The sequence below is a fragment of the Schistocerca serialis genome, chromosome 5 (assembly GCF_023864345.2).
Source record: "Schistocerca serialis cubense isolate TAMUIC-IGC-003099 chromosome 5, iqSchSeri2.2, whole genome shotgun sequence".
NCBI classification, from domain to species: Eukaryota; Metazoa; Arthropoda; class Insecta; order Orthoptera; family Acrididae; genus Schistocerca; species Schistocerca serialis.
Genome location: NC_064642.1, coordinates 325,572,429 through 325,584,747, shown reverse-complemented (window position 1 = coordinate 325,584,747; position 12,319 = coordinate 325,572,429). Strand labels below are relative to the sequence as shown.

Genomic DNA, 12,319 nt, shown 5'->3' with positions numbered 1-12,319 from the left:
GTCCTTTTGTAATTAAAGCATAATTCTGCAGAAGTAATATCTGTTACGAAATATGAATCTCGCATTCCGTACGCGCCGAATAACGTTGGTGCCTTTGTGAATTTAACGCCAACGAGCAGCCTCTGTAATTAAACAAGGTAACAATTTTCTCAAAAATCTTCGTATATCCAGTGGGAATTATCGTCTTTAATGGCTATGACGTCGATGGAGTTACAAATAACGAAATGTCGGCCTAACGAGGGCCTTAGAGTGAGATAAAAGGTTAAATGCACGTATTCTGATATTAAGTTCATGAACGATTTGTTTAATTAAATACCTACCTCTGAATACAACGAAATATCCTGTATAATTAGAAAGTCAGGAGGCTAACAGTATAGAACAAAACAATTATTCTCCTTCTCTTCCCCTACGCTTACTTCGTTGTTGGCGTTATCTGTGTACTCCTATATTACCGAATGGGAAAACTTTGATGTTTTGAATCTGCGTGAAATCAAAATTCTGCTACAGGGAGAATGTAAATTATTTTGATTGCATCGGTCAGACGTACAATGATATACTCTCTATGTTGCCGAAATAAAATTAGTAGCCTTTTGGAAATAATTCTTCTAAAACATGACGGATTTATTACGCGAACTTTATTCTGCAGTAACGCCACTTTACATAAATAGAAACAGTTTTAATATTATCGTAGTTGCATTATCCAAATTAATAGTGCTTACTAAAATATTAGATTTCATGTTAGAAAGCAGTATGGAATCGAAGTACAAGAAATATGAAAGACATACGTAACTGTAATGGTGTATATTAAGTAAACATAGTAATATACTCTAGATAATTAATTTATATCAACTAGTGGAAATCTAAGTTGAAATTTTCTTCGACGTACAAATTGTATAAAAATGTACTGGAAAAGTGCCGAAAGCGTAAACTATAAATACCTGTTTGTCGCCATGCTTGCATTCAGTACGGTCATACCACCAGCGGTTCTTCAGTTTTGTCAGCTCCCCATTCTCTATTAGCGACAATACCGCCAAATTAATCTCATCCCTGTAAAGCAGCAGTTTGGAACTCATTTATACATTGTGCTACTGTCGATCACTATATGAGATCCTAATAACTTATTATTGCCATAATTTTGTTTTTGCAGGAATATTTTTGAATTTAACTAAGCAATATGTTAACAAATAAAACCATTTCTAATAAAGCTTTCTTTAAATAAAAAACAATGGCGCATCAAAGCATCAACTTATCTTGAAGACATCAACCAAGTTATGTAGTACGCATAGAGACAAATATTTAGTGTACTTCTTATAACATTTAAATCTATCAATACATAGCAAAAGTACACATTTCATACATATTTATGTCGCTTACTAGTGGCATTCGAGAACTTTTGAAATTACGAAAATTTTGATATGATGCTTCGTTTATTTGCAGTAAATGTGTCACGAAAATAAAGTTTTTGTTAGATATGGAAGTCAAAACTTCTGGAGTATCTCAGGTTGGGTCACCAGACATTTTCAGGAGAAGTCAATTAAAGAGTGCTGTGACAGTTTATCCTTTCAAATGTAATTTATCCTCCTTGACCTATACATCAAGAAGACCATAAATACTCGTATTTTAAAACGCAGCATATTATACATGCGGGGCAGGTTTCATACTTCTCTGATGTATCTCACGCACAAAACCTCCGTGACCTTCCATGTATGCGGTTCAGGGTTTGTGCCGCTGCGAAATGTCGTTCCGTTCATCGCGCAGGAACTTTCATTAAGTGCGAACTTGCAACTTCACCGAAGAGTTCACAACTTCAGTTTATATCTACTTACGATGTCATGTTCGCAGATGAATGACTGTGCGTTTCAGTATAAGAATTACGATATTAACTGATGTTCTAGTAAAACTGAATGCACCACAAAAGAGTCATTCTTTCAGAAGTAGCCACAGCTACATATTTTAGAAAATGTAATAATTATTGATCACCTTACATCGCAAAAAATACTGTCGTTTATATCAGCTTGTGACATATTTATTTGTAGGATACTGTACAGCGTTACCTGACGTCAACCCTAAGATTGCTTTGAACACCACTCCAAACCACAATGCAGCTCGGTATTTTTCACGATACCAAACACTGCTAGAAGCGTAAAAACTGAAGATTGACGTATACAAATTATAAGACTGACTGACGATCGAACTTGAGGAAAAATTGTTAAAGCACCTCACTACGAGTGTTTTTGATGCTGATCGTGTGGGAGTATCGTTCGCGTGACAAGACGTAGCTTTCCTCTCATCCAGGTCCAAAAATTGACGATTCGCTTGCATAACCATATATGTGCTGTAGTTCCCACCTAATTCGATTTATCGCTATCAGATTTATTTAGAGCTTCTTTTCCAAAGATGGATCCGTTTTGTGACTAAGTCTCATCAGATCGGCCTCATGTTTGTGAACAGGAACCTGAAATGAATATTGTTCTAAATTCTGCTCGAATCTGCGTCTGACTATTCGGTCCTGCGACATCGTGCAAAAAGCACTGATATAGTGGACTATTGGCTGTTTCGCGATTTTAGGATCAATGTAACTATGATCCAAATAATAAAGTTGATGTAACTACAAAGAGTTCTTCCATAGGGCAGCCGGAACTGTACATGACCATTTACACAAAATGAAGTTATTGAATCAATATTATTTTATTGTAAACTGCATTACTACTGAAAACAACTCTTCATTTTGTGACAATTAATATAATTAGTCACTGATAGGCTTACTGCAAAGAAAATGACAAATGTAAAAAATATGTCTATGCATTGTGAAAATAAATATAAGTAGATGCTGATCGGTGAGCGTCTAGGATTATCGGTGGCCGGAAACCCATAGGGCGACGTATTGATCTACCTTTCTGTTATGATGCCTTTGTTGTTACTAGGAAATCTCTGACTATTTCAGATATAGATCTACAGCTAAATCTACATCTGTACTCTGCAAAACCATCGTGAGATCAACGGCAGAGAGTACGTCCCACCGCACCAGTTATTAGGGTTTCTTCCTGTCCCATTCACGTAAGGAGCGCGGGGAGAATGCTAGTTTGAATGCCTCTGTCAGTGCACTAATTATTCAAATCTTATCTTCACGATCCCTATGTGAGCTATACGTTGGGGGTAGTGCTATATTCCTAGATTAATCATTTAAGGCCGGTTCCTGAATTACTTTTCTACAGTCTTTCTGGGAATAGTTAACGTGTACCATCAAGAGTCTTCCAGTTCAGTTCCTTCAGTATCTCTGGGACACTCTCCCACGGAAGAAACCTGTCACTATTCGTGCTGCCCTTCTCTATATAAGTTCGATATCACCTGTTAGTCTTGTCGGGTACAGGACCCACACACCTGGGCAACATCCTAAATTCGGTCGCGCTAGTGATCTGTAAGCAATCTCCTTTAGAGTGACTGCACTTCCCCAGTATTCTACCAATAAACCGAAGTCTACCACTGCTTTATCCACAAATGTACCTGGGTGACCATTTGATTTAATATCCCTACAAAGTGCTACACCTAGGTATTTATATGAGTTGGCCGATTACAACACGACTTATTGATATTATATTTATAGGATACTTCGAGTTTTCGTTTTGTGAAGTGCAAAATTTTAGATTTATGAACGACCAATAGTTTAGAGGCGGTAGTTTTCTGCATCAGTACTATATCAAGATATACAGCAAGTATTTATCACTTAAAACATTTTATTTTGGAGCTTAAACTCCTGGCAGGGCCACCCAAGTCAGACAAGTCTCTTTGGCAGGGGTCATCAACAGCGTGAGGAAAAGGCGAACATCAAAGGGAGACGACTCCAACAGAAAAACCACTGTACTGCAATGCCTAAGGTAGCAGCGTCACCACCTAGTTACCCTGGCTGCAAACAGGTATCCCGTAACGCGGGAATTACAGTATTACTCAGAATCTCCAAAAAAGGCACGCTGGACTCATAAATTTTAGACGGCATTGGCATAAACCTGCAACAAACGACTTGATATGGCTATATTCAATATTCGCAGTTTCAGTGATTAGGAAGTAGAACACTAAAATGAATTTTAAAAATATTGATTGACTTAGCCATCATAACAGGAACCAGAAAGAAATCAAGAGGTTCTACAACAATAAATATGATCTACAGTGAAGTCTCTCGAAGCGTAAGGGCCTGTGATAGAGCAGCTGTTCTGTGAAAGAAAACTTTAAGCAACAACGTTACATCATCGTCAGTAAACGTATAATTCAGGTCAGAATAAAGATACCAAGGGGCTCCTTATCGGTAATGGAGTATATACCCCACAAAAGGGAAATACGATGACAATGTAGATATTTACTACATTTTGCAAAGAACCCTATACAACATAAACAAAAATGATTATCTGATAATAGCAGAAGATTTAGATGTAAAGGTAGGTAAGATCCCAGTGTCAAATGTTATTGCTTCTGAAGGGAAAAACACGAAAAGATATAGACTAAACGCGTTCTTGTTAATTAATGAGTTAACGATAACAAACATATTCTTCAGGCGTAAACACATGCACAAACACACATGGTCAGCTAGAGGCTCTGCCACAGCTATAAACTACGTGTCAGCTAATAACAAGGCATCTAATGCAAAAAAATAAAAAAAAACAAGAGTATTCACATATCCAGATGTGTCTTAAGACTTAATACGAGTAAAATTACTTAAAAGCTGGAAGGCAGTTTTGACATCTGATAGTTGGGTCCTTCACTTCCTCACAATATATTTTATCTTTTATGAATTGTAATAACTATTCTGTTACTATATTCGAGATCTTGCAATAACAAGTTCCAATATACATCGATACCGACACTTTCGCACATTCTTTGGTAAGTTACTGTATCAGTGTTGTCTTTCGTGAGCCAGTTGGTTCTCAGTCAACGTTCGTTAGCGGTTTTCTAAGCCACGTGGCTTTCCTGTTGGAGGGATGTTCGTGCCATTACGTTCTAGTATTTTGGAGTGCTACATATAGTTCAATTGGAGAACTATTTGTTGGTCTGATGAGTTCAATTTGGCACAATACCATCAATCATGATACAGCAGTGATAGCTCAAATGAACAGGAACTGAGTCTCTGCTAAATCTGATATATACAGGGTGAGTCACCTAACATTTCCGCTGGATATATTTCGTAAACCACATCAAATACTGACGAATCGATTCCACAGACCGAACGTGAGGAGAGGGACAAGTGTAATTGGTTAATACAAACCATAAAAAATGCACGTAAGTATGTTTTTTAACACAAACCTATGTTTTTTTAAATGGAACCTTGTTAGTTTTGTTAGCACATCTGAATATATAAACAAATACGTAATCAGTGCCGTTTGTTGCATTGTAAAATGTTAATTACATCCGGAGATATTGTAACCTAAAGCTGACGCTTGAGTACCACTCCTCCGCTGTTCGATCGTGTGTATCGGAGAGCACCGAATTACGTAGGGATCCAAAGGGAACGGTGATGGACCTTAAGTACAGAAGAGACTGGAACAGCACATTACGTCCACATGCCAACACCTTTTTATTGGTCTTTTTCACTGACGCACATGTACATACATTACTATGAGGGGTGAGGTACACGTACACACGTGGTTTTCGTTTTCAATTACGGAGTGGAATATAGTGTGTCACGACATGTCAGGCCAATAGATGTTTCCCGGCGGGGTCAGGGATTTTCTCTGCCTCGTGATGGCTGGGTGTTGTGTGCTGTCCTTAGGTTAGTTAGGTTTAAGTAGTTCTAAGTTCTAGGGGACTGATGACCATAGATGTTAAGTCCCATAGTGCTCAGAGCCATTTGAACCAATAGATGTTAAATGTGGTGGCCATCATTTGCTGCAGACAATTGCAATCTCTGGCGTAATGAATGTCGTACACGCGGCAGTACATCTGGTGTAATGTCGCCGCAGGCTGCCACAATACGTTGTTTCATATCCTCTGGGATTGTAGGCACATCACAGTACACATTCTCGTTTAACGTACCCCACAAAAAGAAGTCCAGAGGTGTAAGATCCTATGAAGCGCTGTCCAGGGCCAGCCTAGTGTTAATTGCGGAATGTGCAGGTGCATCATCATGCTGATACCACATACGTCGACGCGTTTCCAGTGGGACATTTTCGAGCAACGTTGGCAGATCATTCTGTAGAAACGCGATGTATGTTGCAGCTGTTTGGGCCCCTGCAATGAAGTGAGGACCAATGAGGTGGTCGCCAATGATTCCGCACCATACATTTGCAGTCCACGGTCGCTGTCGATCTACCTGTCTCAGCCAGCGAGGATTGTCCACGGACCAGTAATGCATGTTCCGTAGATTTACTGCCCCGTGATTTGTGAAACTCGCTTCATTGGTAAACAGGTAGAACTGCAACGCATTCTCTGTTAATGCCCATTGACAGAATTGCACTCGATGATTAAAGTCATCACCATGTAATTGCTGATGTAGCGACACATGAAACGGGTGAAAGCGGTTACGATGCAGTATGCGCATGACACTACTTTGACTCAGTCCACCGGCTCTCGCAATGTCCCGTGTACCCATGTGTGGGTTCATGGCAACAGCAGCTAACACACCAACAGCACCCGTAAGCGAAGTTGACGGTTGAAACACCCGACATGCGCTGCTAGCGCACGTCCTGAGGCTCAGGCGTGAACCCCATGCTGCCCGTAATCGCGATGTGATTGACATGCGTAATCACACTTCCATACATATCAAGAGGTCCGAAACGAATAATACGGTCTGCTGCCATCCTGCATTAACGTCGTACATTCCAGCAGGTGTTTATCCCATAGGCTAGGGGTGATGCGGTTCTGTAACATATCTGTGTACCGCAACGCTAGTCACAAAGTTAACTTCGCTTATCGTCAATCCGTTACTAAAAAGTTAACGCCGTTCAACGTTAAAACTTTACTGTAGATCTAGTGCAAGTGACAGTTAATCATTCACTCGTAATAGTGAAATTCCTTTTGATGGTTTTAGTGAAAAGAGCAAGTGGACTAAAAGTTTTACCGTTGTTTAGGTAAAAATGTTTTGATTTGGGAAGTTCAGGTAGGACATAGAAGATGAATGTAAACATGTTTAACCAATTAGTTTTATTATCACATAATTATCAATGTTATGTTTATCTAATGCGTTAAATGACAAATTGTTGCAAGCAAATGTTTCTTAACATCACTGGGTAAAATGGCCCTTTGTAGAAACTTCCACTGTGATACCAGCACTACATACTAAACATAGCGTTCACATCTCATGCTCAAAGTGATGCCCATTGGCTTGCATACATAGGGTCACTCTGCGGATGAAAGATGCCCTACTTCGTGCTACTGTTTCCTCTTTGATGGCTGTACAAGCATCAATAATGCGTTGCTTCATGTCCTCTGGTGTTGTTGGTTCATGTTGGTAAACAGCATCCTTCACTGCTCCCCAAAGAAAATAATCCAGCGGTAAGGTCCGGAGATCTGGCAGGCCACCTAACTGGGCCACCTCGTCCAATCCACCTACCAGGGATCTTACGGTTCAGAAGTCGCCGTGCTCGTAAGGCGTTATGTGCAGGGCATCCGTCATGCTGATACCACATGACCATTCTCCGGTTCAGAGGCACGGTGTCCAAGAGAACAGGAAGATTGTGTCGTATAAATCTGGAGTAATGTCTGCTATTTTGGATGCCATTTATAAAGAAAGGTCCAATGATGGTATCTCCAATAATCCCACACCAAACATTAACTTTCCACGGACGTTGATGCTCTACCTGACGGAGCCATTTTGGATTGTCTGCGGACCAATAATGCATATTCCTCATATTGACAATTCCTTTGTTGGAGAATGATGTCTCGTCGGTAAAGAGAACATCTGCAAAAAAAAAAAAAATTGGATTAGTCAGAAGTTTTTGCTGAGCCCAGCGACAAAATATTACCCTATTGCGGAAGTCATTTCCATGAAGATCCTGGTGTAAATGAACATGGTAAGGACGAAATTTATGACGTTTAAGAATACGCTGTGCACTTGATTTCGACACACCAACTTCACGTTCAATTTGAAGTGTGCTGATTTGAGGATTCACAGCTATGGTAGCGAGCACAGCAACTTCAGCACGTTCATCTGTGCGTGTTCTAGGACGATGTCGAGGTCTTGGATTTAAGCTTCCCGTTTCACGTAGACGAGATCTGAGACGACCAAACATCCGGCGCGAAGGCGATGGCTTGTCAGGGAATCGTCTTCTGTACAGTCGTTCTGCCTGAACAGCATTTCGTCCACATACAACAGGGTACAGTACAGGTATGTAGAGTAGGGTAGAAAACAGACATATTAACTTAATAATTACAATGTTCGCTAACAGTACTATCAACAAACAAGCAATCTCATAACGTACTTCCCGTCAACGTACATTCTCCATAGATCAGCAGCATTTCTACCATATCTTCATGTGTGTACATTATACTGTTCAGTATAAGTTCCACAACACAACGTTTATTCACAATGTGTACTACCTCCGTGCCGTCACTAGATTACTCTGATGCACGACTACACTGGCAAGCGGTGTACTGCACGCCAAAGCAACAACAAATGGGATGCTCGGTGTGTGGTGGAGTACAGGAGTTTGCATGGGTCGCAAATCATAAACAAGGCGAAGTGGTAACTGTGGCAGTAGTGGGAACTACGTTGGACACCTTATTTTGGGTGTGCAGGATAAATAAGACAACCTGACGGGTGTACACCGATCGGTACTGGTTCTTATTGTGTACGTAGATACGTAAAACGTACAAGAGGGAAACCATTATGTGCTTATGAGAATTGATGGCAGCAGACCGTATTATTCGTTTCGGACCTCTTGACAAGTACGGAGGTGTGATTACACATGTCAGCCACATTGCAATTACGGGCAGCATGGGGTTCACGCCTGAGCCTCAGGACGTGCGCTAGCAGCGCACGTCCGGTGTTTCAAGCGTCAACTTCGCGTCTCAATATCTCGGGATGTAATGGGAATATTGCGATGCAATCAGCGCCATTGTGTATGTGCTTTGTCATGCTATGGATTTCTGAAGAAAAGATATAGAAGGTCCATTTAAGAAAACATAAGTTTGTGTTAAAAAACACATATGCTTTCGTTTTAGATTGTTTCCAAATACGTACATTCATGGGCCCCAGCCCTACATTGATACCGGTGAAAATCGTTTTCCAATAGCTGTTATTGTTCCAGAGATATTTTGGGTGGACAAGATAGCTGGGACACCCTGTATATACACTCCTGGAAATGGAAAAAAGAACACATTGACACCGGTGTGTCAGACCCACCATACTTGCTCCGGACACTGCGAGAGGGCTGTACAAGCAATGATCACACGCACGGCACAGCGGACACACCAGGAACCGCGGTGTTGGCCGTCGAATGGCGCTAGCTGCGCAGCATTTGTGCACCGCCGCCGTCAGTGTCAGCCAGTTTGCCGTGGCATAAGGAGCTCCATCGCAGTCTTTAACACTGGTAGCATGCCGCGACAGCGTGGACGTGAACCGTATGTGCAGTTGACGGACTTTGAGCGAGGGCGTATAGTGGGCATGCGGGAGGCCGGGTGGACGTACCGCCGAATTGCTCAACACGTGGGGCGTGAGGTCTCCACAGTACATCGATGTTGTCGCCAGTGATCGGCGGAAGGTGCACGTGCCCGTCGACCTGGGACCGGACCGCAGCGACGCACGGATGCACGCCAAGACCGTAGGATCCTATGCAGTGCCGTAGGGGACCGCACCGCCACTTCCCAGCAAATTAGGGACACTGTTGGTCCTGGGGTATCGGCGAGGACGATTCGCAACCATCTCCATGAAGCTGGGCTACGGTCCCGCACACTGTTAGGCCGTCTTCCGCTCACGCCCCAACATCGTGCAGCCCGCCTCCAGTGGTGTCGCGACAGGCGTGAATGGAGGGACGAATGGAGACGTGTCGTCTTCAGCGATGAGAGTCGCTTCTGCCTTGGTGCCAATGATGGTCGTATGCGTATTTGGCGCCGTGCAGGTGAGCGCCACAATCAGGACTGCATACGACCGAGGCACACAGGGCCAACACCCGGCATCATGGTGTGGGGAGCGATCTCCTACACTGGCCGTACACCACTGGTGATCGTCGAGGGGACACTGAATAGTGCACGGTACATCCAAGCCGTCATCGAACCCATCGTTCTACCATTCCTAGACCGGCAAGGGAACTTGCTGTTCCAACAGGACAATGCACGTCCGCATGTATCCCGTGCCACCCAACGTGCTCTAGAAGGTGTAAGTCAACTACCCTGGCCAGCAAGATCTCCGGATCTGTCCCCCATTGAGCATGTTTGGGACTGGATGAAGCGTCGTCTCACGCGGTCTGCACGTCCAGCACGAACGCTGGTCCAACTGAGGCACCAGGTGGAAATGGCATGGCAAGCCGTTCCACAGGACTACATCCAGCATCTCTACGATCGTCTCCATGGGAGAACAGCAGCCTGCATTGCTGCGAAAGGTGGATATACACTGTACTAGTGCCGACATTGTGCATGCTCTGTTGCCTGTGTCTATGTGCCTGTGGTTCTGTCAGTGTGATCATGTGATGTATCTGACCCCAGGAATGTGTCAATAAAGTTTCCCCTTCCTGGGACAATGAATTCACGGTGTTCTTATTTCAATTTCCAGGAGTGTATATATATATATATATATATATATATATATATATATATATGGTCATATTCTGAGATATATATATATCTCATAATATGACCAAAAACTAGTACCTGAAATATTGCGAAAATCGAAACTACTGTTGATGTGCAATATTCAAAGAATGAATTGGTAGTCAGCGGCTGGTATTGTTAGCTAATAAACAGATTGCAATAATACTTAGGAAGTGTAATTTTATGCAAATGTACTTTATTTACATGGAACGATGCATATTGACATTAACAGGATCAAAGCAGGATAAACTAGAACGTCAGTAGTGTTTATTGAAGGATTCTAGTGCGAGTAGTTTACGAGATATCGAATTTTGAAAAGTTTCCACAGCAGCACTTGTTTGTTGCAATCAACCTGCGAAGTTAATAGGTTCGATGTTTTTATGTTTTCTTGCAGAGAGCTTGTTCGTTCATTGAGTGCAACTGCGACTTCCTAGTCAGCATGTCACAATCCAAGCATTAATTGAGATGCTCATGGTGTGTCGAGAGTGTAGAAAGAAGGCCGTTCGTTCTCGGACAGCATATTCGGCAAGATGTCCCAGTACACGTCAACCATCTCGGCAGTTATTTATCAACCTCTTCAACCAGTTACGTGAAAGTCGTAGTGCAATATCTAGACAACGTAACAGAAGGAGACAACTGACAACAGAAGAGGGGCAAATGAATGTTCTTGCTGCTCTTGCAGCTGATCCGATCGTTAGCTCACGAGCAATTAGCATGAGTCAGGCAAGGGTCCTACACATTTTCCATCGATATAGGTTCCATCCTTATTACATTTACCTCCATCGAGAGCTCCAGGCAAGTGTATTATAAGAATCGCGTTAAATTCTGTATATGGGCATTAAGACAGGATACCCCGGATGCATTATTGCATTATGTACCTTGTTTAGTGATTAAGCCACGTTTACCACTTATGACCGGGTAAACCACAGAAACATGTCCTACTGGTTCGTTGACAATTCCCGTTGGCTTGGTTAGGTGGAACGTCTGTGTCCGTGTAACGTAAACGTGTGGTGTGGGATAGTGCACCATCAGCTCATTGGTCCGTTATTTATAGACGGAACACTGAATGCGCACAAGTAACGCAGCCTCCTGAAAGACCATCTTCCATGCTAGAAGACATACCTCAACAGACTGGGAGGAGCATGAGGTACCAAGATAATGGCTGTCCAGCCCATAGTGCACGAACTGCTTCATCATGGCTTCACGAATTGTTTCCAAATCGTTGGATTAGACACAGAGGACTGTACCTTGGCCGGCCAGTTCCCCTGATTTGAAGCCTGTAGAAGTATACTGTGGGGAAAGCCAAAAGACGCTATCTACAAGGACATACCACTGACACTTGATAATATGCAGATACGTACGTATAACTGCAGCCTTCATCTTCGCTGAAATGTGCAGCAGTCGTTTCATGACAGACTGGAAGTGTGTATTTCCACCGCCGTTGGCCATTTACAACACAACCTGTGATAGTGAATTGTTCCGTTACTGGTCACAATTCGCGTAACTAATGTACGCACTTATTTTCTTTTTTTTAATGTGTGCCACTATGGGTATTGTACTCACACAAGCGTGTTTGTGGGAACTTCCC

The 12,319-nt window shown here is 42.4% G+C and overlaps 1 protein-coding gene across 1 annotated transcript in view; it reads right to left on the bottom strand.

Moving 5' to 3' along the window:
• LOC126480895 (glutamate receptor 1-like) overlaps positions 1–12,319 on the bottom strand; it is a 1,132,174-nt gene that overhangs the window by 33,830 nt on the left and 1,086,025 nt on the right. The window contains exon 16 of the mRNA XM_050104292.1: positions 939–1,047. Within this exon, the coding sequence (XP_049960249.1) occupies positions 939–1,047 (109 nt within the window). The remainder of the gene's footprint in view (positions 1–938; positions 1,048–12,319) is intronic.